The sequence below is a fragment of the Labeo rohita genome, chromosome 17 (assembly GCF_022985175.1).
Source record: "Labeo rohita strain BAU-BD-2019 chromosome 17, IGBB_LRoh.1.0, whole genome shotgun sequence".
Lineage (NCBI taxonomy): Eukaryota > Metazoa > Chordata > Actinopteri > Cypriniformes > Cyprinidae > Labeo > Labeo rohita.
Window position 1 is genome coordinate 33,059,131 of NC_066885.1, and position 27,920 is coordinate 33,087,050.

General features: G+C 40.9%; 1 protein-coding gene across 1 annotated transcript; it reads left to right on the forward strand.

Annotated features, from left to right (window-relative positions):
• On the forward strand, window positions 1-27,882 carry LOC127179491 (interactor protein for cytohesin exchange factors 1-like). Its single transcript, XM_051133033.1, has 12 exons — window positions 1-102; window positions 14,664-14,717; window positions 14,845-14,884; window positions 14,988-15,157; window positions 15,302-15,375; window positions 15,535-15,606; window positions 17,677-17,738; window positions 17,830-17,948; window positions 18,966-19,317; window positions 19,505-19,701; window positions 23,914-25,186; window positions 27,632-27,882. Exons 2-11 carry the CDS (start codon window positions 14,694-14,696, stop codon window positions 24,088-24,090), a joined length of 1,287 nt encoding a protein of 428 aa, XP_050988990.1. The 5' UTR covers window positions 1-102; window positions 14,664-14,693; the 3' UTR covers window positions 24,091-25,186; window positions 27,632-27,882.
• Window positions 27,883-27,920: the final 38 nt, after the last annotated feature.

Consider the following 27,920-nt stretch of genomic DNA (forward strand, 5'->3'; position numbering starts at 1 on the left):
TTGACCTCTTAATGTTAACTGTGGTAGGAGGGCAGTTACAAGCCATTTCAGAGTATAAAAACAGATGATCAGACGCTCCACCTGGTCAAGTCTGGTGAACAGGTAAAACAGATAATGCATTCATATATTACTACAGGTACTGTAACGCAACTGTATACCAGCAGCGGGCTGGAGATCATAAATAGACAGTAGATTTTGACACTTAAGACATACATGTTCGTATTCTTCTAAGACAGTGCGTAAAGATTGTAGCCTTTATTCTTGTTCATGGTGGCTAATGGTTTATCAGTTGAACAGGTATGGCATTTCACACATATTTTATGGCAACAAACCTTTTTCTAATGATTAATATCAGATGTAAAAAAAGACTACATTGCATTGTTGAAAATACGATCGTCAAAATTTCTGCCATTCTGTTATAGCTGAAAGAGGAACATGAGCAGTTTGAGGAAATTGAGCAATGAGTTTCGTTTAGCTTGTGTCTTTTTCCACCCTCAGTTTCAATGCGCTGTAAGGTCACTGAACTCTTCTACTCTTTTTCTAGGTTCCTCTGTTGTAAATATATATAATTTTTTTTTTTTTTTTTTTTTTCAGATAGATAAGGCAGGGATATGTATGTATAGGTGTGTCATTCTAAAAACTCTTCCATACCATGCCAGGTTTTTTTAATGATTATTTTCAGCTTTTTGATGAAGTCCCAAAGGACTCTCAGACTGTGACAAACACGATTATCTAGTCTGTCTGACACTGCCTACTAATTATGCAATACCTGGAGTGGTCATGGGAGAAAGAAATTGGAAGGCAGAAAATCTGCCTTCTAATGGGACAATGACCTTAAGTACAGCCAATATAATGACAGAGCGGTTTAGAGACAAATGTAAGAGGCTCAGCTAGAGCCCATATTTGATGACATTGGTACTGAAGAAAATCCAGCATTTCTGGTCACCAGCTTGAGGTATGTTTTGCACGGTGGAAGCAGCTTGGGATGCTGGTGTGCTGTTGGACCAGCATTTGTTGTCTTTTGGGTGCTGGTGCAGGATCCCAGCAAGACCACAACAAAACTTGTATGTTTTACATATCACATTTCAGTACAGTGTTGTAGTTAGTGAAATAAAGTAGATTCACTCTGAATGATGATTACACAACTGCAAAAGCAGAATTAATATATTCACTTATTGCAAACCAGTTTTTCTCTATTTCTTTAATATGGGACACGTACAAAGGTTGTTGAAGTCTGTTACCATTATAGTAATAAGTGTTCCCTTTAAGTTGGGCAATTGGCTATTTGACTTTGGCTGAATTAACTTTGTTTCAGCAATTGTTAGAAGTGCATGCTACCACTATTTTCAATAATAATTCATGGTCCTCACTGCACTGACATACCATTTACTATGTGCACTTTTTGACTTCCCAGATAAGTATGAAAGTCTTTAAAAACAACAACTTTAAGTTTTGAACTTTCATTATCAAGCTGTTATTAACTGTCCCATTGAAAGAGCTCATCCCATAACACTTGCTATAGAACAAACTGCTTATGATTAAGCTTCTATCAAGCATTTTTTTTTATTTTCATATCTCTAAATGTTACTGTTATGCAATATACACAAGCTCTTTTTAACTAATTTGAACTGATTTGTGTACAGATCTTATGAAACAGGAGACAATTCCTTTGATGCTTTGAAACGTTTTACCGGTTTACCAGTGACATTGATTTTCAGTTCTAATTTCAGCAGAGGGAGCAAAAGACATTTAGTTTCTTATATAATTCAATAAATCATGTTTTAAATGTATACGTTTTTTCCTTTACATTATTAACGTGTTAAATATGCAAGCAAAAACTATGTTTGTCCCCATAACAGTACTTGCATACAGACAACAGGCCTACTGACACTCAACCCAGGTAAACCAGCATCACCAGCTCCATTTTGCTTGGGACCAGCATGAATATGCTTGTACACCAGCTAGACCAGCATTATACCAGCATAAACCGACCTGGACCAGCTTGGAATCCATGCTGGTTTATGCGTGGGGGGGCACCCACTGGCAGAGGAGCCAGCAGCAGAATTTTTTATATATATATATTTTCTATATTCATATATTTATGTAACATAATTTATGTAACATATTCTACATTAAAATACATTTAGAATTAACAATGACTGCTGCACAAAGAGTAAAAACTTAAATAAAAAATAAAAATGTACATTAGGTTACCTAATGCAGAGAATAGCCTTGCTGCCATAGTCGGTGTACTGCAACACCGGTTACGTCACTTGCCCACCTCGGCACCGACCACCACCATCGTTTTGATTTGTTTATAGTAATAAAATATTATTATTTTTATTATAAGTTTGGAGAACAAACACTACAAATAAAACTGAACGCGGCTGCTCAATACAGAGTGCCGAACAACAATCGCATCGCAGATCAGATTTTATTTATCAGTGAGCAGAGTGACGAGCTGACCGACAAGAAGAGTGAGGTCAGGCGAGACAAGACGGTGGTGGAAGTTTGGCGATGTTTTTTTTTTTTTTTTTTGAAAAGCCTGTTGACTTTTGCCGTTTATCTATGGTGGTTTTCGAAGTTTTTTTAAACATTCGTTTTTTATTTATTTGGTTCTAGTGTTTGCTGATTTTTACTTTGTGTGATTCTTTCTTATTCGTTTTGCTAAAAAACGTTCTACGTTTCTTATATTTATTTGGGTCCACGGTGTTTACTGATTTTGAGTTTTAATATAGGCTATTTAAAATTTATGTAGGCCTAGCCTAAATTATTTTATATTAAGCATATAGCATGGTGTAAGCTATTTTTATTCGTTTTGTTAATAAAAGTTCCATGATTAATTTATAGGCTAAGTGAGTTCTATGTTCACACTTGGCGTCTTTCTTCAAACTGCCAGCGTCTGTTCTACATTATAATCCTATGGAGTAAACCGTGTTTTCAAAAAAAGTCCTGAGCGCTTTTTTAAACACCACCGCACACCGGCGTCTTTTTCTGCAGCTCAGAGCGTCATTTCAAGTTGAAAAAAGTTCAGCTTTTCTGAAAGAAACGCCCTACGCTAAGAGCCTTTTTGACAGCTGACCAATGACAAGCGAGTAGCCAGAACTGACGTTTCTAAATCAAAATCAAGTCACCTTTATTTATATACCACCTTTAACAATACAGAATTGTGACAAGGCGGCTGTACAGTATTAAACAGGAAATAGTACATCAACAATGCAAAAGGCAACAGTAAACACTCAATTTTCAGGTAAAGGTAGTTAATCAAATACAACAAAATAAAATACAATATTGTGTGAAGATAAAGTGTCCCCAACTAAGCAAGCCAGAGGCGACAGCGGCAAGGAACCAAAACTCCATCGGTGACAAATGGAGAAAAAAACCTTGGGAGAAACCAGGCTCAGTCGGGGGGGCCAGTTCTCCTCTGGCCAGACACAGAGGACTCACCAGGTCCCGTGGTCCTGTGCCGACGGCCGTCTAGGTGACGAGGTGTTCACTGGGGATCCGTCTCTGGGGCTCATCTAGTCGATGTGGTCTCCGCTGACATTCAGGGCTGTAGAGGTCGTCTCTAGGTGCTGATCCACCGTCTGGGCTGGGTTCGGACTGGATCCGGGGGACTGCAGTGACCATCTGATCTGGATACGGACTGGATCTGGTGGTTAAGGTGACCTCGGAATAAGAAACAGACTAATATTAGCGTAGATGCCATTCTTCTGACGATGCACTGAGTACATCGGGTGTTATGGGAAGTGTTCCCGGTTCCGGTTACCTAATTAGTGCAGCCTAACAATCCTTTAACGGATGTGAATTATAGAAATGTGTTAATGTGTTATGTGTAAGCAAGGTTAAAGAGATGGGTCTTTAATCTAGATTTAAACTGACAGAGTGTGTCTGCGTCCCGAACAGTGTTGGGTAGATTGTTCCAAAGTTTGGGTTCTAAATAAGAAAATGATCTGCCGCCCGCGGTTGATTTTGATATTCTCGGTATTATCAAATTGCCAGAGTTTTGAGAACGCAGCGGACGTGAGGGACTATAATGCGATAAGAGCTCGCTCAGGTACTGAGGAGCTAAACCATTCAGGGCTTTTAATTAGCAAGATTTAAAATCTATAGGATGTTTAATAGGGAGCCAGTGCAGTGTTGACAGAACCGGGCTAATATGACCATAGTTTTTGGTTCTAGTAAGAACTCTAGCTGCTGCATTTTGGACCAGCTGGAGTTTGTTTATTAAGCGAGCAGAACAACCACCCAATAAAGCATTACAATAATCTAATCTTGAGGTCATAAACGCATGAATTAATGTTTCAGCATTTGACATTGAGAGCATACGTCGTAATTTAGATATATTTTTGAGATGGAAAAATGCAGTTTTGCAAATACTAGAGATGTGGTTTTCAAAGGAAAGATTGCCATTAAATAGCACACCTGGGTTCCTAACTGATGATGAAGAACTGACAGAGCAGCCATCAAGTATTAGACAGTGTTTTAGGTTATTTGTAACGCCAAGCCAGCAGAGGGAGCCCTCACCCCAGTACTGCCTGCATGCTCCCTCTGCTGCTTCTACTGTCACTTCCTGTTTGGCAGTATATAAGGACTCACCATGTGCTTGCATGTTGCGAAGTATTGCCAGTTAAACCTGCCTTACCGAGCGTTGTAAACTTTACTCTGTTGGATTACCTGTTGCTGTTTTGCTTTGTTTATGGATTTCTGAGTTTACGGATCACCCCTGTTTGGATTGTTTGCTTGTGTGGACTGATTACAAGGTTTGACCTATTTCTGCCTCTGACCATCGCTCTCTGGATTACCCCCATTGTTACGTTTGTTATACTGGACTGTTTCTCTCGTTATCTGACCCACTGCCTGCTTTTACTCACTGCCTGCTTGGATTACGGTTCATTGTGTATGTTTGCTGTTGTTTTAATAAACATCCGCTTTTGGATTCCACCTCTGCGTCTTCGTTACAGAATACTTCGCCTACCAAGAGTCCAGCGGAAACGTTCAGCCAACATGAACCCAACAGTATCTCGTCTCCTCTGCCTTCGTCAAGGGGACAAGGCTATAGAGGAGTATGTAGAGGAATTTTGTGGACTGTGTTACCTTGTTGATTTTAATGACGTGGCACTGAAGGACATTTTTCGGGTGGGTTTAAACGATCCCATTCGTTCATGGCTACCTGGGGGAAAGATTCATTGGTCACTAGAGAAATATATTGATCATGCCCTACTCCTAAGCGGATCATCATACACTGTTGGGATTGCGGACGAGGGACCCCGCAATCCCGCAGTAACCACCACACCACAGCCTGTTCAAGCCACATCCACCAAGCCAAAGCCACGCCATGCCTGCCGCTCACGCCCTGCTCAGGGCGCCATGCCTGCCTGCTCCAGGGCCTGCTCACGCCATGCCTGCCGCTCCAGGGCCTGCTCACGCCATGCCTGCCGCTCCAGGGCCTGCTCACGCCATGCCTGCCGCTCCAGGGCCTGCTCACGCCATGCCTGCCGCTCCAGGGCCTGCTCACGCCATGCCTGCCGCTCCAGGGCCTGCTCACGCCATTCCTGCCCGTCCGGAGTCTGCACCTGTCATGGCTACCCTCCTACAACCAGCTCACAAGATGGCTGCTATCTCCAAGCCAGTTCACAAGATGGCCGCCGTCCCAGAGCCAGTCCACAAGATGGCCGCCTTCCCAGAGCCAATCCACAAGATGGCCGCCTTCCCCAAGCCAGTTCACAAGATGGCTGCCATCCCAGAGCCACTCCACAAGATAATCACTGTCTCCAAGCCACGCCTCATGATGGCACACGTACTGGACTCACCCCTAATGGCTGTATGGGCAGCTAAAATGACAGCTACTGTTCCTGCAGAACCAAGTCAAGCTGCAGAACCAAATCAAGCTACAGTTGCAGCTCCAAGGTCAAGTCAAGCTCCAAGGTCAAGTCAAGCTCCAAGGTCAAGTCAAGCTACAGCTGCTGCTCAAGGGTCAAAAGCTTCCGAGTCCAGTCGAGTTCCAGGGTCAAGTCAAGTTTCCAAGTCCAGTCAGGCTCCCAAGTCAAGTCCAGTTCCAGGGTCAAGTCAAGCTACTGCGTCCGGCCAAGCTTCAGAGTCCGGCCAAGCTTCAGAGTCCGGCCAAGCCTCAGAGTCCGGCCAAGCTTCAGAGTCCGGCCAAGCTTCAGAGTCCGGCCAAGCAACAGAGTCAAGTCAAGCAACAGAGTCAAGTCAAGCAACAGAGTCAAGTCAAGCAACAGAGTCAAGTCAAGCAACAGAGTCAAGTCAAGCAACAGAGTCAAGTCAAGCAACAGAGTCAAGTCAAGCAACAGAGTCAAGTCAAGCAACAGAGTCAAGTCAAGCCAAAGCTACTGTTCTCCATGAATCAAGCCAGTTACAGCTGTTGTTCTCCATGAGTCAAGCACAAGGACAGCCGTTGTTCCCCATAAATCAAGCCAAGTCACAGCTGTTCCCCACGCTGTTCCCCAGTCAAGCCAAGTCACAGCTGTTCCCCACGAGTCAAGCCAAGTCACAGCTGTTCCCCACGAGTCAAGCCAAGTCACAGCTGTTCCCCACGAGTCAAGCCAAGTCAAGCAAGCAAGTCACAGCTGTTCCCCACCAAGTCACAGCTGTTCCCCAAGCCAAGTCACAGCTGTTCCCCACGAGTCAAGCCAAGGGCAGCTGTTCCCCAGCTGTTCCCCTGAGTCAAGCCATGTTGTTCCTGAGTCAAGCCATGTTGTTCCTGAGTCAAGCCATGTTGTTCAGGTTACAGCAGATCTTCACAAGCCAAGTCAAATTGCTGCTGTCTTCCCTGAGCTAAGCCACGCCACGGTTGTTCTTCATGAGCCAAGTCAAGTTGCTGCTATTGTCCCTGAACCAAGTCAAGTCACAGTTGGACTGCACGAGCCAGGTCAAGTCACCGCTGTTCTTCCCAAGTCAAGTCCGGCCACGGCAGGCCTCCCTGAGTCAAGTCCGGCCACGGCAGGCCTCCCTGAGTCAAGTCCGGCCACGGCAGGCCTCCCTAACTCAAGGCAAAAAGCTATTATCCTACCAAATCCTCATCTGGTCCCCTATAACATTTCTGACCCAAGCCACGCAGAGCCCACGCTCCCAAGCCACGCAGAGCCCACGCTCCCAAGCCACGCAGAGCCCACGCTCCCAAGCCACGCGGAGCCCACGCTCCCAAGCCACGCGGAGCCCACGCTCCCAAGCCACGCAGAGCCCACGCTCCCAAGCCACGCAGAGCCCACGCTCCCAAGCCACGCAGAGCCCACGCTACCAAGCCACGCAGAGCCCACATTCACAAGCCACAAGCCCATAACATCAGCACCCACAAGGTCAACAGACACCCCACTAGCTACTGTGCTGCCTGTAATGGCCGTAGCCATCCTCAGTATGTGGGCAGCATACTGTGCTCCAGAGGCCTCTTCTGTCCAAAAGTCTGCTCCCGAGGCCTCACCGGTCCACGAGTCTGCCCCGGAGGCCTCGCCTGTCTACGAAACCGCTCCAGAAGCTTCGTCTGTCTACGAGACCGCTTCAGAAGCTTCGTCTGTCCACGAGTCTGCTCCAGAAGCTTCGTCTGCCCACGAGTCTACTCCCGAAGCTTCATCTGTCCACGAGTCTGCTCAAGAAGCCTTGTCTATCCACGAGTCTGCTCCCAAGGCCTCGTCTATCCACGAGTCTATACCAGAAGCCTCTCTTGTCCAAGAGTTTGCGCCAATACCTCCTGAGGTGTCAGCATGCGCTGTAGAACCTCCTAAGGAGGTGGCGTCCATTAATGAACTCACTGCCTCGTCTGTCCACGAGTCTACGTCAGAGGCCTCTTCTGCCCAAGCATCCGCGCCCATGCCCCCAGAGGTGTCAGCGCTAGCTGTAGATCCTCCTATGGGAGCGGCGTCCTATCATGAACTCTCTGCCCGCCATGTCGCTATCAAGAAGGCCAAAGAAATCATTCATGTGCACACCGCTTTGCCTGCCCTGCAATGGCTCCCTGTTACGCCTGCTCTGCCTGCCTCGCCATGGCTTCCTGCTCTGCCTGCTCTACCTGCCTCGCCATGGCTCCTTGCTCTGCCTGCCTTGCCACGGCTCCTTACTCTGCCTGCTCTGCCTGCCTCGCTATGGCCCCCTGTTCTGTCTGCTCTGCCTGCGTCGCCATGGCTCCCAGCCCTACCTGCTCTGCCTGCCCCACCATGGTTCCCTACTCTGCCATTGTTCCACGGCCCTGGCCTTCCAGTACTTCACGGTCTGCTACTGCTCCACGGCCCAGGACCTCCAGTGTTCCACTGTCTGTCATTGCTCTGCGGCCCAGGCACGTCAGTATTTCACGGTCTGCTGTCGCTCCACGGCCCAGGTCCTCCAGGTTTCCACTGTCTGCCACAGCACCACGGCCCAGGACCTCCAGGGTTCTACTGTCTGCCACAGCCCCACGGCCCAGGTCCTCCAGTGCTTCACTGTCTGCCACTGCACCACGGCCCAGGACCTCCAGGGTTCTACTGTCTGCCACAGCCCCACGGCCCAGGTCCTCCAGTGCTTCACTGTCTGCCACTGCTCCATGGTCCAGGTCCTCCTGTGCTTCACTGTCTGTCCCTGCTCCACGATCCAGACCCACCTGCTCTACATGGACCTGGCCCTCCGTCCCACCCCCTGTTTTGCCTCTGTTCCCCCACCCACCTGGACTGTTGTTTGAGCGCCAGGAGTCGCTCCTAGGGGGATTCTGTAACGCCAAGCCAGCAGAGGGAGCCCTCACCCCAGTACTGCCTGCATGCTCCCTCTGCTGCTTCTACTGTCACTTCCTGTTTGGCAGTATATAAGGACTCACCATGTGCTTGCATGTTGCGAAGTATTGCCAGTTAAACCTGCCTTACCGAGCGTTGTAAACTTTACTCTGTTGGATTACCTGTTGCTGTTTTGCTTTGTTTATGGATTTCTGAGTTTACGGATCACCCCTGTTTGGATTGTTTGCTTGTGTGGACTGATTACAAGGTTTGACCTATTTCTGCCTCTGACCATCGCTCTCTGGATTACCCCCATTGTTACGTTTGTTATACTGGACTGTTTCTCTCGTTATCTGACCCACTGCCTGCTTTTACTCACTGCCTGCTTGGATTACGGTTCATTGTGTATGTTTGCTGTTGTTTTAATAAACATCCGCTTTTGGATTCCACCTCTGCGTCTTCGTTACATTATTACACACGCTGAGGTTTTAGGTCCGATAATTAACACCTCTGTTTTTTCAGAATTTAGCAGTAAGAAATTACTTGTCATCCAATTTTACTTGTCATCCAATTTCTATAACAAAAACAACAAGAAAAATGGAGACGGTGCCGGTTGATCGATTTTTATTTTATTGTTGTGAACCAGGGGCGGACTGGGACAAAAATTCAGCCCTGGCACTGTAGCCACAACGGCCCATATTACCACACCGACACAGCCCCACCCACGGACACGCACATTCACTACTTATATTGGTGTACAGATGGTGAAATAATATAAGCAGTACCACATGTAATAGATATTTAAACATTTAATGTATGTGACTGGAACAAAAACAACCCATTTATAACAAATTTATACATACAGTAAAAACTAAAAAAATAATCTGTGAATCTTGTAGAGTCCGTGTGCTGTCTGTTTATGCCGTTTGTCTGCTATTACTTATGATAGGAGTAACCTGTGAATGTGTATCAGTGATACACATTCACAGGTTACTCCTATCATTAGGGTTAATTTATCGTTAATTAGAGCCACAGTGTTAAAAAGGCTCACATGAGCTTTTATTTTGAAGTGTTTCTGGCAATCAGCCAGTGATCTCATACTCATGTTGATTGTACATGGAAGTGTTTTAGTATCTTTATTTGTATAAGTTTTTCTGATTCCTTAATTTGTTTATTCTAATTTGTTGTAGACCACACATACACACCAACCCACATGGATACCCCAAAGTGATTGTTAGCACTTGCATGCTCAGTACTTGTTGGAAACTTTGTGGAAAGAATAAAGAATCAAAAGAATTCTGGATTGATTGCATCTCATTGTCTCTGACCGGACATCTGTGGTGAACTAGTCCCCCACTGGCAACCCCTAACTGGTTTCTATATCAGTTTTCTATACACAGTATTAAGAAACTGTCAGCATTTGTGTCATGGTGTGTCTCTCTCATTGCTGTCTTCCTGCCTCCATGATGCTTGACTCTGCTGCAGCAGCTGAGCTATCTGCACTGGGTCCAGAAACATTCTAGTTTTGAACAGATGAACACACGATTCAGTCAAGGGAGAACATAAGCAAGCCAATGTCTCATTTTACATTGTCTAACTATTGCATAGATATATTACACTATTGCCTGTAGTAGAAGTCTATGTTCCACCCTACCTAAGGATTAATTACATACTGTAAACTATGCATGTATTTAATGTTTTACTTTAAAGACTAGCTATGTATTCAGAGTTCACTACAAATGCCTACAGTACTATGGCTATAGCTATAGGTTCTTTTGCATGTTAGACTATATTGCTAGTAGCATACAGCAGTCTGTATACCCTAAATCCCACGTTATCTGCTGATAATGACATTTTAAAATGTACGGGAGTTCTACGCTAAGCTTACAACTGTTAAACACAGTGTAGGTTACTGTCAAAAACTGTCAGAAGTAGCGTGAATGGCGTGAAAATTACTTAGTATATTTTAGTATAATGACTTAGAAGTATATTTTCTGTTTTCTTCTTACCTCCTCTACCGCGCTACTGTCCTCCGATGCAGCAGCCGAATTTAAACCTTTCGAGAATATTTCAGTTAATTTTATGCATTTGGCAGCGTCTGATTTTACAGCCCTTTTTTGCTTTCTCGGAGCTTTTCGGCACCGCCTTTCCTTTTTTTACGGTCCATCTCTGACAATTAGCTTGTGTTGCACTTACTGTTTGACATTCTTGCCAGATTTTGATTACGTAATAACCGTCGCCGGCTGGTTTATTATTATTATTATTATTATTATTATTATTATTATTATTATTATTATTATCATCATTATCATCATCATAATTTTCACATCTTGCAAGAGATAAAAGCTGCCTGCATGTAAAAACAATACATATTAAAAAAAAAAAAAAAAAAAAAAAAAAAAAAAAAACTGACCGGCCCACATTTAAAAAATGGTCCGGCCCTTCTGGCATTTGCCAGAATTGCCAGATGGCCAATCCGCCCCTGTTGTGAACCGACATTCTCCTCCCCGTTAACTTCAAAAACCGACGCGCTGCCACAAAGCGCCGCTGTCAACTTTTTCTTGTCAAAAAAGACGCCAAGTGTGAACATAGCCTTACGTTGTATTTTGTTGTGCTTGAATGGGATTCAAGCAATTGACGCCGAATTGCCGCTAATTTAAAAGTGAAAGTAAAATGTGCACTGCGCATTTACAAGCTATTTAAAAACGAAGGAAAGCGAGTGAAACGAGGGAAATTTAAGATATGTGCCATTGAAGTTTGGAACCAGTTTCCTACTTTCATCATAACTGAGAAACTTGTTTCTGATGTAGCCAAACAGTTAACTTGCAAAAGCGGGAAAATAACCGAAAGAGAGTCCTCTCTATCAAGACAAGTTGCGACTCGCGAGGATATGGAGCTTAAATTGAAATTAATTTACCCAAAACGTACTTATTCTATCCACTAAAATAATAAGATAATATAAATAAAAAATAAAATAAAATAAATAATAAAAAATTGCTCAGACAAAATCATGATTGGCTTTCATCTGGGGGGGCAGTGCCCCCCTCAGCCCCCCCTAAACTCCGCCTATGCTCTGGGATGTTATCTGGGTTGTATTTGAGCATGCAAAGACGGCACGTAGCACCACAGACCAAGTCCAGGAGCTCACTGATGCCCTGATCCAGGTCTGGCAGGAGATCCCACAGTACACTATCCAGATCATTTCATCAGGAGCATGCCTGATGATTTTGGTTTCCATTAACCACTGTCACATAATTTCATTCTCAACAAATTACGCAATGTACAGTACTGTGCAAAAGTTTTAGGCCACTAGTATTTTCACCAGCTAAAAAATGGTTTAAAGTAAGTTTTTTTCCTTTTGCTGTAGTTTGTCGGTAGGAAACATCAGTTTACATTTCCAAGCATTCTGTTTGCCATTAATTGTAATAATCTAGTGAGATTTTTGTTTGCACAAAGAGTCTGACAACAGCCAGTGCTCCACACTGAGATCTGATCTCACCATCATCCAGTCTGTCTCTGGAATGACATGAAGACACAGAACAAACTGAAACAGAGTAAATCCAGGAGAACTGTGGCAACGTCTCCAAGATGCTTCAAGAGACCTACCTGCAAAGCTACCTGAAAAATTTTGCGCAAGTGCACCTAGGGCAAAAGCCGCTGTAAACACAAAGAATGATCACACCAAATGTTGATTTCATTTAATTAATAGAAGGTAATTGATAAAGAAAATCTGTCTATGACAGCATCCTCATTTTACAGCATTTTTACACAAGTGCCTAAAACTTTTAACAGTGCTGCAGCTTTGCAGGTAGGTTTCTTGAAGCATCCTGGAGACTTTGTCACAGTTCTTCTGGATTTAGTCTGTCTGAGTTTGTTCTGTGTCTTCATGTCATTCCAGACAGACTGGATGATGGTGAGATCAGATCTCTGTGCAGAGCACTCGCTGTTGTCAGACTCCTTGTGCAAACAAAAATCTCACTGGATTATTACGATTAATGGCAAAATGAATGTTTGGAAATGTAATCTGATATTTCCTACTGACACACTACAGCAAAAGACCGACTTTAACTGACTTTAAACCATTTTTTAGCTGATGAAAATACTAGTGACCTAAGACTTTTGCAGAGTACTGTATATAACTAAAGATTTTCAACTTGAGTATTTCATTCATCAAGATCTAACGTGTGATTTAAGTGTCTCCCTTGTTCTTTTTTTGTGAGCAGTGTGTTTTCTGAATATACTGTATATTTCAAAAATGTTCGCACTGGCCCAGTTGCACTTCATTTTACAGAATGCACACCCAGTGGCGGTTCTACACTGAATTGCTCCCCGGGCAAGACTTCCTCCCGGCGCCCCCAACCCCAATATATTTACATTATACTGTAAATATATTGTAAATATATTGGCTATAGCCAACATTAACATAGACAATGGAAAAAATAACTGTACTTGCAACAGTTTTGTTGCAAAGCATAATTTTGTGGTTAAATTTACTTGTAAAGATCTCACGTTGTATACACTGCTGAAAAAAACAATAGAACCCTGCCCAAAAATAATAGAAAATGTAATGGATTTAATGGTTATAATGGGAATTGTATTGGTTTTAATGGTAAGTATAACAGTGTCTGCTGGTGTATGATGGATTCTATTGGTGGGTGGGATGGTAAATCCTATTGGAAAAGTGTCCAAAACACACTACAATAAGGAATTTTGTTTCACTGGAAAAAGTTAATGGTTCATAATGCTATTTAATAGAAACCATTAGAATTTCTGTGATGGTTTGTATATTAGGCTTTTATTGTGTTTTTTTAGCAAGGTAAGCATAGCAAGCATCATAAGCAAGAAGGCAAACAAACCTAAGAGTTAAGGTTATACCACTAATTAACATAATGACATGAATACCTTAATCATACAGAGAGAACATTGTTGCATACCTTTATCTTTTGCCCATTTCTCCTCATCTTCTTTTCTTTTTTTCCTAAATTGGGCACCTGTCAGCTTTGGCCTTTTTCTCTCTATCGCTGTGTTTACTTTGTAATCAACAATCAACAGATTTCCCATCCCCCAATGCTGTCACTCACGACCAGAAGTCAAGACTAAACCAATTCACCTCCACATCATAATCGTTTTTTATTACCTATTTTTATTAGCAATTTCACACAATTAAATAAATAAAAAAAGTGCAACTTATTGGTCTGTGTTTATCATTTTTTTCTCTTTTTTTTTCAAAGTAATATTTTGAATGAAATGTGCGTTATTTGTAATAAAGTCAGGTATCACTGACATAGTTTAGCCCACCTCCTTGTCCGCTTCATTTGGGAGAGGTGAACTGTACTCTGCGCCCCCCCTCATCCCCTCTCCTCTCCTCTCCTCTCCTCTCCTCTCGCTCAGCTTCTGTGCGGCTCCTTCAGCAGCAGGGGCGGCACAGGTATCATAGACAATAGAAAACCGCTTAGCGGCACAGATGATTTTTTTTCCTCCAAGTTCGTGTGCCGCCCCCCACGTGTCATGAAAAAATGCTGCCCCGTTCGCCCATGCCTAAAACCGCCACTGTGCACACCCATTGTACAGTGTACTTACCCATGTAGAACTGAGTAATATAAGGTAACTACTTGAGCTTTAACTTAAGGTTAAAGTTAGTGTGCAACAGAAGTTGTTTTTGCCTTTTTCCTTCCTATTGTAATGTATGTGTGAGAGAAACAGCTTCTCCAATTAGCAAACAGTTTGGGGAGGGACTTAATTTTGTCCATCAGGAATTGACTGGATAATTTGATCACTGTCGTTTGCTATTGCTGTGATCCTATATGAATGGCAAACTGCTGGATATGAGAGGTCAGGATTAGGGATTAGGTTCAGGGTTAATTGCAATAACTGTATTTGCAATAACTAGTAATAAAAATAGACCCTAAAACAAGAAACAGACATCTAATAATCACTTTGATTGTGTCTGCTTTGATCTCTTACCAGGCCTCTTTTCCCATTTCTCTGGCTCCTCGTATGGCTTCTGATGAGTACAATCCGGTAATACTTGTGAATTTATTGTATATGAAATTATTTTTGTCTGCATTGCAAGTGTGAAACCATAATAACAAGACATGGTGTGGTCATGAAAACACCAGCATATTTCATGTATGTACCATTTCTTCAGGTATCCCTCAGACCGAAGTCAAAGAAGAAGAATTGTGGAGGTTTGTATCACATTGCGCAAACCACTCGAGATGTAGTCAAAAGTATTTTTTCCTGTGTCATCATTTCTATTTTGTTGTGGTGTTCATACATTTGTTCTACCAGGAAGTCCAAGAATGAGCAGAAGGAGAGTTTCAGTGAAAGATCTGGACCCAGTGGACCATCAGGGCTGGCTTTATAGGAAGAAAGATGGGAAGGGATTTCTGAGTATTAAGTGGAAAAAGTATTGGTTCGTGCTAAAGAAAACTTCTCTGTACTGGTACTCAAACCAAGGGGTGAGTCATCAGAATTCCATTTATGTGTCTTCCTCTTTTCATGCTAAAGTTTTCTCTATTATTGAATATCATTTATGTAAGTCAGCACAACATCATATGTATAACTTATAACTTTTGTTTTGTGCTTTTTTGTGTGTTTTCCAGGCTGAAAAAGCAGAAGGCTTTATAAATTTGACTGATTTTGTAATTGACAGGGCAATGGAATGTAAGAAAAAATAGTAAGTGTGATTTTCATTTCTGTTAATTCTGTCTTTACAAACCACAAAGTTGTTTGTTTGCCAAATGCAAGGACCTTTAAGTGGAACAAACTCATCATTATGATGATTATGAATGTTTTTCAGCTGAACAATCCTTCACACTCTTTTTGTTTCTCACAGTGCGATCAAAGCTTGCCACCCCAAAGTTATGATGTTTTACTTTGCGGCTGACAGCAATGAAGACATGAAATTGTAAGCCCTTTGACATCTCATTCTGTTGTATTTACAGTAGTCATAGTAGTGGTTTGTATAAACTGTTGAAAGAAATGGTTAATGCAGTCAGTTCCTTTTTTAAGGGGGAAAAAAAACAACAATATGCATAATTACTAGATTTGGCAATTTTTGTGGATGACTTACAAATATGTGGTCTAAGTTGGTCTGCTCCAAGTCTCTTCCAATGTCAGAGCTTTTCACTTTGTCTCTCAAGGTTAGGCCAGATGGCCCGTAGAGAAAAGTAATTTCAGTCACCTCTACCCACTATCTCATGCTATCGGTCATTACCCAAAGTTCATGACCATATGTAAGGGTTGGAACATAAATCAACTGGTAAACTGAGACCTTTGCAGATAGGCTCAGCTCCTTCTTCACCTTGGAAGGCAGACACAGCTCTTGCACCAGTTGTATAGGAAACAGGCATGCACAGATGGCTCTGGTACCCCATACAAAGGTTTGGGAAACAGCTTTACATATTTTATTGTAAAGATGAACAAACAGGCTGGCACCGATAGCCTTGTGATTAAGCTTTCAAACATCCCAGCTCGAGGACCTTTCCCAGTCCCTCTCCTATCTCTCTCCCACTTTGTTTCTTGTCTGCTCTACACTATCCTGTCATAATAAAGGGAATAAAAAAAGCCAAAAAAAAGATGAAAGATTAGACAAATCAGTCCTGCTACAATCCAATCATAAAGTTTTTTTCATAGTCCATGTTCATGGTCCAACCTGCTTGTGGTGGCGAGGATGAAGGGGAACTTTGGCTACATTACCTAGAGTATGAGCAGCAAATGAGTTAGCAAAGTCAGATTTATAAATTGAATGTCAGAATGCAATTGGGGAACCAATTACACCCTGGGGAACATGGCCGTAAACCTCCACAAAACACATATAGAGTTGATAAGCAAACTCCCATGCCTTTAGGTTAAAAAGCTGGTCCACTGTTCCACGTCCAAGATGAAATCCACATTGTTGCAACTGGATGGATTCTTCTTTTTAGAACTCTGGCACACGCCCTCACAAGTAGGGTAGACTGAGAAGTGTGACCCCTTAATAATTAGAACACACTCTTCAGTCTCTTTTTTTAAATATGAGAACCAAAACACCTGTTTGCCAGTCGCCATGCATTGTCCCTCATGTTAAACAGGTGTGTCTGCCAAAGATGGCCTGACCACATTTAGTATGGTTCAGGCAACATTAACCTTCCAGGAACAGCTTAAAGCAGCTGCTTCCGCAATAGAGGTTTTGGACAGGTCCCACTCTAATTCCATCACTCCAGCCTCTTTTGGGATGAAGAAATAGCTTCTCCAGAGGAGGAAGGTAAATATTTACTGGAGAGGGTCCTCTGCCAAACGTGTTCTCTATTCACTTGCAAAATGTGTTTACCAGGTCTGTCAATCAACCTTTTCCATTTCATCCAACTCAGCACCGGATGGTGTTCAATTGACAGGACCTTCCAGAGAGCCACCTAGGGTCTCTAAGAAGGGGTCTAGGGTCTCCCCAAATGGGCCCCATTCACATACAGGAGAGGGCCCCCGTATCCCTCTCTCTTTCTTTGTCTGGCCTCTTACCTGGATCCAATTAGCTCCACATCAGAAGCTAAAGCTCCAGACAACACAGCTCCCAGGGTCACTGAGGCACTCATGTTCTGATGCCCTTCTCACTCTAGTTTGTACTTTTTCTTGTGATTGTGTGTTTCTTTGGTGGATATTTAATACTTGTTGATCTTTGATTAAAAATAAAAGCTGCTGTAAGCGGTTACCATGTACCAAGTTCCAAACATAAAACAGTTAGAAAGTCATCATTACAAGCGTATATAAGCAGGTCTCACTGCACAAGTCCCAGCATCCCTCCACCTCCCCATCTCCTCCTCTATTTCTGTTATTCTCCCTCCAAGTAGTACCGCAATGGGGTACTCGTGACATAAAATTAAATAAAAAAATTAATTTCATTAATAAAGAATAGGGCTAGACAGTAACCAAGTGTATAAATATTCATTGTGACAGTCCTATGTATAATTGTTGGTAATGTTCTAATGTTTTGTGATTTCAGATGGCTGAATAAACTTGGTCTGGCATCTATTCAGTATGAACACACGGAGGGTCATACAGCTGGTAAGTTAGTGTACTAAGGTTACAAATATTTTTTTACAATATTTGCCTATTTACATTTATTTTTTACATCTTTTATCTTTCTGTTGCACAGAATGCTACAGTGAGGCCAGTGATCATGAGGAGTCTACTGACACACCTCCACCGCCATACTCTGAGGACCACACCCAAACTGTAGCAAGTGTCAATGGTCCATCATTAACTGTGCACCAGGCAAGTTCACACATGCACAGTATATGGGGCCTTGCCCACATGTCAAAGGCCAGTCCATACATTATTTGCGAACCTCAAGTTTCTAACTGCATTCACACAGCAGCAGAATGTTGTTGTCAGTTGTGTATTAAAGGTGGTAAATTTTCAGGACTCACAACATCATTTTGAGAACACTTTTAGTAAACACTGGTCTAGTCATTTCTGCTAGTGGTCTGTCATTTCATGGAATATGGTAGCTGTCAATGAGGTTAATGGTGTAAGTCATGACTATTGTGGGAATGAAAAGGGGGCTTTATAAAACAAAGCCACTATGATACAGAGCAGTGGTTCTCACTTCTGGCCCTCAGGAACCACTTTCCTGCAGAGTTAAGTTCCAAACTTCTGCTTGTAACTTTCTATTCATTCTGAATGTCTTGGTTAGCTTGTTCAGGTGTTTGATTAGGGTTGGAGGTAAACTGAGTTGAAGTCCCTTGATCTAGAAGAACCATGTTTGAAACGTTGTAGACATCTGCACCACACATATGTGATCCAGCCCACAAAACCAGTCATAAGGGTCAATTTTTTGAAACTGAGCTTTATACATCATCTGAAAGCTGAATAAATAAGCTTTCCATTGATGTACGGTTTGTTAGGATAGGACAATATTTTGCCGAAATACAACTATTTGAATATATGGAATCTGAGGGTGCAAAAAAATCTAGATATTGAGAAAATCACCTTTAAAGCTGTCCAAATGAAGCTCTTACTAATACATATTACTAATCAAAAATTAAGTTTGAATATATTTACAGTAGGAATTTTACAAAATATTTTAATGAAACGTGATCTTTAGGTAGTTTCCTAATGATTTTTGGCATAAAAGAAAAATCAATAATTTTGACCCATACAATGTATTTTTGGCTATTGCTACAAATACACCCCAGCGACTTAAGACTGGTTTTGTGGTCCAGGGTCACATATATTATATTAGAGTATGTCATTATCCCTCCCTCACTCTGCGGTATCTTCCCCATTTAGGGAAGCCTTCCTCCTCCATATTCCTCACCTGTTCCAAGTGAAGCCACCGGAACCCTCTCCTCCCCTGTCAGTACAATGAACTCCCAAAGCTCTGTCTCTTCTCTGGCAAAGCATAGACGGTCTTGGCTAGATCTTGTCTCCCAGGCAACCCCTACTGGTGGGGAAACAGTGGTCTGTTCTGCTCTGGTCCATACAATGAGCAGCACAATAAAGGAAACCTCACAATCCAGTGAAGCCACAGTTCCATCTCAAGACCCCCTTGAATGTTCATCTAGCACAGCACCTATGGCAGTATCAACAGAGCCAGAGAAACCAGAAACGCAGCAGGCCTCAAATGACACCCGACCTGAAAGTAAGCAAGTTGGATCATTTTAACATCTGATTTATGCAAGGAAATTACATTGCTCAGCCAGTGACATGATTGCTGATCAATTTGGAGCAATGTTTGTTATAGGTCTATCACTAATGAAAACCGTTTTTAAAAAAGTCTGATTGCTTAGGTTTAAACACAAGTTAAAAGTTAATAATTGTTTTAATAGTTCTAGATGGACAGGAAGGAAATGATGATGAGATGGAAAGATTGTACTTACATTTGAAAAGAGCAAGTTTGTCTCCAACGGGTGAGCGGAAACCATCATCAAAATGGGAATTACGAGCCTCCTTTATAAAGCGTTGCAAAAACAACACACTCAATGAGAAGATACACCTCATCAGAACCCTCAACAGCACTCTAAAGGTTAGACGTTCAGATGAACCTTTTCTAACATATGAAAACATTTCTTCTTACAATTTTGTCTCTCAGTATTTATTTATTTACCAGAGGTGAACAGTAGTGAGGTATTTTTACTTTACTCAAGTAAACGTAAAAAGTATCTACAGTTTATCAGAGTGTTTTTCTTCAGAAAACTTTACTTCACTACATTCCAAAGCATAATGTCATACTTTTTACTGCACTACATTTCATAAATATAAACTGTTGTTTGTTGTACGTTTAATACCTAAGAATGTTAAAATTGTAGTACTTTCTTGTACTCAAGTAAATCTTTAAATTACTTTTACTTGAGTAGAAGTAAGAAAGTAATTGATTTCTAATGTAATTAAGTATTAAATGATATTTAAAGGGGTCCTATTATGCATTTTCACTTTTTTGAATTTTAGTCAGTGTGTGGTGTGATGCAAATCTCAAAGTCCACTCCAAAAGGAGATATTCTGTTTTTAAAAAAAATCCCTTTTCAAGAACTACAACGAACGGCTCCTTTGGACTAAAGAGTTTGTTTTCCATATGTAATGATCACAACGTGGCCCATTAGAATATTATCAAAATGAATCCCACCTACGGAAATTCGAATGGTTGGGGGGTGGTTAGGGACGAGGTGGGGAATTAGCCTAACTTTAGAGATGCAGCAGGGACGTTTCATGATGTTAGGCTGCTTTTGGCCTTGTGCTGAAGCTGGGTTCTGGCAATGAAATGAAGTATTTAAAATAATTAAATAAATTAGGACTATAATATCATGTATTGGTGATCTTGCAGGCTGAGGATAGGACTCAACACTACTGTAGCATATTATTTACTCACCCTCCATGCATCCTAGGTGTATATGACTTCCTTCTTTCAGACGAATGCAATCAGAGTTATATTAAAAATTATCCTGGCACTCCCAAGCTTTTGAACGGCATAGACGGGTGTTTCTCTTCATCAGTCCAAAACAAATCTAATAAAGTGCATCCATCCATAATAAAACGTGCCTCACATGGCTCCAAGGAGTCTCATGTAGTGAACTGATGCATTTTTGTAAGAAAAAAAAATCATCTAGCTTGCGCTAACTGCTTTGACAAGGGGTGTAAAACACTGTCTAAGCTGTTCGCCAATCGCAACGCAGTGAGATAGCTAACCAATCACAACACATTTCCTTTTTTTCATTAAACCCGGAACTAATCAAGCCATTTGTGCCAGGTTGGGGGGAAAGGTATTGTAATAATGTAAATTATGTGAAAAATAATATGTTGTTAGAACCACCAAGCATGAAAGCATGTTCTAGAACACCCCCAAAACAAAATCAAGACTTTGTTAAAAAGCATAATAGGGCCCCTTCAGTATGAAACATAGTGCAGTAAAACATACAATATTATGCTTTGGAATGTTGTGAAGTAAAGTTTTCTAAAGAAAAACACTCTGATAAAGTACAGACACTCGAAAAGTACTTTTACACCAGTAAAAATACTTCACTACTGTCCGCCTCTGGTATTTACCACGTAATGAAAACCAAGTGCACCCTTAAGTACTGCTGACTAAAAAAAATATACCCCTGAGGGGTGTTAGACTTTCTGTATCTACCAGCTAAATAATGACAATACCACCTAACTTATTTGGATTTGTGTTACTTACACAACAGGCTGAATATCATGACTATTGTGTTGTTTTGTTAATTCTTTAGAGTTTACACAAAGTTATCACAGGTGCTGGGGGAAAAAAGTGTACTTTCTTGTGCGACGCATATTATAATATGTGTTATTTATTATGCTATTTGTAATAATACGCGCAATATGATGTAATATACTAATAATATATTATATATTAGCCTCATTTTGTGAAAATATAAAAAGAGCAGTTCCATAACTCATAGCTAATTTTAATTTAAAGCGCACCTATTATGCAAAATTCACATTTACATGTTGTTTGAACAAACGTGTGTTGGTAGTGTGTGTACAAAACCACCCTATAATGATAAAAATCCAGCCGGTCCCCGATTTTATTAATCCTCATAAATCATAAGCAGTGTCTCAGAGCAAGCCTATCACAAAATCCTTAAAAGATGATGTCACATTTTACAAGCCCCACCCACGACTGTTGACGCCGACACGCCACATACAAATATAATAATGATAATAATAATAATAATAATAATAATTTCCTTACATTTATATAGCGCTTTTCTGGGCACTCAAAGCGCTTTACATAGAAGGGGGAATCTCCTCAACCACCACCAGTGCGCAGCATCCACCTGGATGATGCGACAGCAGCCATATTGCGCCAGAACGCCCACCACACACCAGCTTATTGGTGGCCCACACAGACCACAGGGTGAGCACCCCCTGCTGGCCTCACTAACACCTCTTCCAGCAGCAACCTAGTTATAGACCAGGAGGTCTCCCTTCCAGGTACTGACCAGGCTCAACCCTGCTTAGCTTCAGTGACCACAAATATCCACAAATATGGTGGATGTAGGTGGGAGTAGAACACATACATTGTGGAAGAGGCTGGTAATGGTCAGAAATGAAGAAATTCAGGTTAAGAAAACCAGAAGGCTTGAGTACTGCAATACTACTGTGCCATGCTGCACTAGTCCGCTGTTCTGGCTATCACAGAGGAGCAGAAGACAACTGCAAGATTACCTAAAGAGAGTTATCGTTGTCATTGCTTTTAATTGTAAAGGGAGTTATGTGGCTGGTGTATGTCCCATAAGATACAGTACAATAAAAATTTTGCTAAGCATGTACCCATACTCCTAAATGCCATGGGAAGAAAAACATACAGCCTCCTGCGGAGTCTAACTTCATTTAAACAAGAACTATAAAAATACAGGAGAGAGACCACTGTGACATACATTGCAGAAAATTGTCAGACCATTCTGAAGTTGCTGACACATTTAACGACGCACTGCACAATTATTTGATGGAGTAATTGATGAGGGAATTTAACATCTAACATTTAAATGAGCTGTAATAAAATAAAAATGCAATAACAGAGCAATGTCATGCAACGTCTGTTACAGAGCAATGTCATGGCTGATATTGCGATATGTTGACAAAGTTTCTTTTTTTTTTTTTTCGCTTATGGGTAAAAAAGAAATTTTAAATACCTTTGTAGTGGTAAACTGTTGGCGAACTTCCAGATGCCACCCATGATGCTGTGAGCGGCATAAATAAATATGTAAACATGTGCTGCTCTTTCCTCTCAATAACAAAATAGAATCAGAATCAGAATCAGAAAGAGCTTTATTGCCAGGTGTGCTTACACACACAAGGAATTTGTATTGGTGACAAAAGCTTCCATTGCACAGGCAGGATCACAAGTGACAAGACACATATAACAAAAATAAACAAGTTAGTAGAATAAATATATGAAAAGACACAAACAGTAAACAAATAAATGAGTGATCAGAATAAATATGTTATATATTAGAATAAATATGTTAAAATATATTATTTTGTTCATAGATTGAATGTAACGAAAGTTATGGCTATCTTAAGTTGGCTGATAGCGATGATTTTCAGGAATGGAATTTTGAGAAAAACAGCTTTAAAGTGAGACGGCTTTTACTTTCACTTTACGGGTTTAACGAGAGGTGTCTGTCAAGTCAGGAGCGCTATACTGCAGACTAACGTCTGTTTTCTGTTGTTTATCATGTGCATAGTCTCCAAACTTTTGATCACCCATTTTATGTATAGATAGCACGAATAATGCAGCCTACCTTGTAGTAAAAGCGAGCGTTCTGTTCGCCCGCTGTGCTTAAAACAGACTGTCATTGGACTCCTCCTCTTTAGTAACTTCATCATCCAATCCTTCATCTCTGGGTGTGAAATAGTACGTTATAACATCGTTCGGGGCACTGACATCACCAGGACTGAGCAGATAGAGAGGAGTAAGATCGGTTAAGAGAGCAGCTGCAGTACTTCAGACTGCGATGTTGCGCTCCGCCATCTCACAATATTAAATAAATAAATAACTTTGTGTGCTGTAGTTTACACAGGAGTGGCGAAGAATGTGAATTCCAAAACCCAATACAGTTGGATGAATAAGGCATATTTTTTAGTCATTTTAATAATGACTAATTTCAGAAATTTTGTCTCCATAATTTGCTATAAATACACTGCAGCACTGCAACTGATAACCACTGATTATAATAAATAATAAATAATAAATAATAATTCTTTCTGTTTTATTTAGGCTAAAGAAGCAGATCTACTGACTTTGGAGCAGGTACTGGCTGACTCCGCTCTCACTGCAAGTAAATTCAGGGAGTGGAAAGAGACACATTCTGTTCTGCTGCAGGAGATTGCTCTGAGCAGCCCCATACAGACTGAGCCCTTGAACGCTCCCTCAGCTGTGCATCCCTCAACATAGATGTGTATACACACTGAAAGAGCATACACCACAACACAAACACTGCACAAATGCAGTATGTTTTCAAATCTGGTCATGATGTGAGAATTAAAATAATTTATCTAAGACAACCATTACTTACACGTTCTGTCAAATCAAAATATGTGATTTCTTTGTCTGCATTTGTGCAAACCTAATAGTAACCTAAAGTGCTTATTATGTGCAGTCTGTATAGCTTGTCATGTTTTTTTTTTAATATTGTAAATACATCTGTTTAGAAATATTTATTAATTAAAAGTATGAAATGCAACTGTTTTGGTAAGAAGCTTTATATTTCTGAATCACAAATGTGAGCACTGTTCATAGTATAATTAATCTTATTGTACATCTGCACTGCTTTTTTTGACAAAGTAACTAAATATGTTTTTAACTCACAATTTATGGGAAAGAATATGTGCATTTGCATCACATTTATTTACTTAGCTTTACTGGCATGAACTTGGCATTGTTAGTTTCATGCTCTACCATTTGAGCTATGGGAAGATACTTTGTGTGAGGTGTTGAACAGACTGAATTCAAAACATTAAGGATTAGTTAACAGCATAGTTACAGCTCTTACTTCATGACTGCACATTCAAACTTGTAAAAAAAAAAAAGGAAGCCACTGCGAGACTGTAGATGGCTGTGATTTATTGCATTGCAATAATAGAAAGCTTTTATTACTGTTACTATTACTAAAATTTTATTTCGTACTGTATTTCGTAATTTTATTTCATAAATTTTTTCATACTGTGAAGGTGAGGGGAACATCTGTAATGTAGCCATGCACACTTACTAGACGGTCTCAGTCTTGCATTTAGAAGGCCTCAGAAGGACTGAACAAGGAAGGATGCATGCTTGGTAGGATGGTTGTGGCTAGAAGGGATACATCGATGGCAAGCATTTTTTTAAGTACAATAACCCCTTACAATAATGCAAATACAGTCATTACTGTTGTTCAGCATGACAAAAATAAGCCCTGGTGACCGTAGTTCACTACGTAGTATCCTTTCTAGCCTTAACCTGTTAGGATGCACCTTTCCATTTTAGAAGAACCAAAAGTGTATAGGGAGCGGTGGTGCTGAGTATGCATTCTAGGCTCTGTTGTCCAGCGAATCCTCACCCATGGCATATCCGACTTGAGACAGTGCTAACTCCACGTCAATGTGACGTATGACATCAAAGTACTGCGAGAGCAATTCGAGAGCAGAAGGGTTGACTAAGCCAGTGCTGCTTCTCCAGAGTGGCTGCAGGAGTTCTGATGAAGACACAGCTGTTTCACGATTGGCCAAATCCACCACATGACAAAGATGACACGTGTTTCGTGTTTATTCTGACACCTTCAGTTCCACTTATGCTCACATATTTTTACCCACTTTATTGGTATTTAAATAGTATAGGCTAATGTTAATCTTTAAACTTGTACAGATGGCGCTGTATTAAACGGTACATGAAAAGTGTTTCTGATGCTTCATGAAAACGTCTCTGAAACATCTGCGTATTTGACAAACATTGCATTTAATTAACTTCATATGTTATAAAATATACAAACACCACACAAGCATCACTACGGGAAGCAGAAAGTATCTGGCTTCATGTTTTCACTTTCATTTCTGCCCCCAAATGCAGCATCGCATGAAGTCAAACACACCTATAGTCTTGTCAGTCATCTCGCCTTACTCCTGCTGTACTGTATGTGACTCAGCAGCTTGGACCTCAGCAAATCAACAGTGGAGGCAATGTAATGTAAACGCAGTGGTGGCATCTTCTATGCTAATTTCACCCTCATATTCCGTTGTGGTGAGACAGGTTTTCACCTCGCAAGAGCACCCCGATGCTTTTTACAATACATTGTTTACAAATTATTGTTTTAATGCACCTTTATGGGGATAAACAGAAAAATAATGATTCAGTGATATAAACAGAGATCAGTTAGGCTAATATCGGTTGCATGAAGCACATTTGTGTGTGTGTGTGTGTGTGTGTGTGTGTGTGTAACCAAGGGCTATTATGGAATTATACCACAAATTAGGTTTTGCAGTTATGAATATATTTAAGTGGCGCATTACTATGGGTAGGAGAACAGCAGATTTATCCCTACTCAGTAGTTTAAAAATAATAAAAAACTGGAAGCTGGAGTAGAAATTATACAAAATGTGTATTACTTGTAATATAAAAAATTATAGAAACCACTGATACAATTTAACTAGATCAATGTCAGTCGTTAATCTAAGATAAGATTCAGGATCAACAACTTGCCTGTCATTAAATGCGTCCAAGCGATAAAAGAGACCACACAAAATAAATCCTTGTGACAAATACAGTCACACATCAGATAAAAGCTTTGCCTGTTTTGAGTCGTGCTGGTGTATGCCCATCCACTTTGATTGTATGAAAATAGCAGCATGAGCATTTTTCAAAATGCCAAAGGAAACTAAACGAAAGCCAAACAAAACTAAACAAAAGGCAAAAAAACTACACGAAAGCTAAACGGAAGCTGAACAAAAGCCAAACAAAACTAAACAAAAGCCAAATGAAACAGAGTGAAAGCAAACAACACTAAACTAAACGAAAATAAACAAAAGTCAAATGGAAGTAAACGAAAGCCAAACAAAACTAAACGAAAGCTAAAAGGAAGCTAAACGAAAGCCAAACAAAACTAAACAAAAGGCAAATGAAACAAAATGAAAGCTAAACAAAGCCAAATGAAACCAGACGAAGCACACTCAAGACAAGTACTGGACTGAATCATTTGACATTGAAACACAAGCTATTAGTTATAATCCATGTTGATGATAAGGGTGCACACTAAGTGTCTTGAAACAGAGCAAAAGCAAACAAAACTAAACAAAAACCAAACAAAAGCTAAACAAAAACTACACAAAAAGCCAAACAAAACTAAACGAAAGCCAAACAAAAAATAAACGAACTAAACAAAAGCTAATCAAAACTAGACGAAAGTTAAACGTAATCCAAATGAAACTAAGTGAAGGCCAAACGAAACCAGACGAAACACTCAAGACAAGTACCGGACTGAATCATTTGAGATTGCAACACCTAAACACAAGCTGTTAGTTATTATAGAGGATAGATGTGTTTTGTACTGCTGATTCAAACTGACATGCCAAAGTCAAGACTCTTTTGTAAGGCCCCCCTCAAAAAGTCTGTCTCTCATTTGACAAAGGTGTTGTGTTCTTTTAATTGGTCTCTGATCATTTTGTCCTCCATTTCAACAAATGCACATGGTGCAACAAGATGTATTACATAATGCCTTGGTCAGTACTTTGCGGTCTTTGTCGGAAAACATGATGACAAGCCACAATGTTGACTTCAGGGACAAAATGTAACTCAAGTGCTGGTTGTCCCAGTATTAGGCACAATGTAAAAAGGTCTCTGTACTTCCATCCCACTGCAGTGTAAGAGGATTGCTCAGTGTCTAGCATCAGTCCAACTATCTACAGAAGCATTTCTTACTGCAAGGAAATGTTCAAAAATTTTCACCATATCATAAAGGGCAAGGCAGGTTTACCCAGGTATGATAAAAATGGAGCATGACTAGGGATAGAAACCGGCATCCTCGTTGCAAATGTGTTAAATTTCTACCTCAGGTAATCAGAGTATGCACGGAGGCCGCATGGTGTTCTACTGTTCACTTTTATTATCTCTATTCTTTTTTTTTTTTTTTTGGTGTTCACATTGACAGAACCGGGTGATTATTTCCAAATTAACCTCACTTGAACCTCAGAATTTAATAAAATTTGTTGTTTCCTCTGATTGTCCTGGTTTTCATGTGCATCATGTTTTGTAAGGTT

Excerpts from the sequence above, each read along its gene's own strand:
- LOC127179491 (XM_051133033.1), top strand. The coding sequence starts at position 14,694 with ATGGCTTCTGATGAGTACAATCCG. Across the intron at positions 14,885-14,987 it reads AAAGAAGAAGAATTGTGGAG|GAAGTCCAAGAATGAGCAGA; the intron begins GTTTGTATCACA and ends TTGTTCTACCAG. Across the intron at positions 15,376-15,534 it reads ATGGAATGTAAGAAAAAATA|TGCGATCAAAGCTTGCCACC; the intron begins GTAAGTGTGATT and ends TGTTTCTCACAG.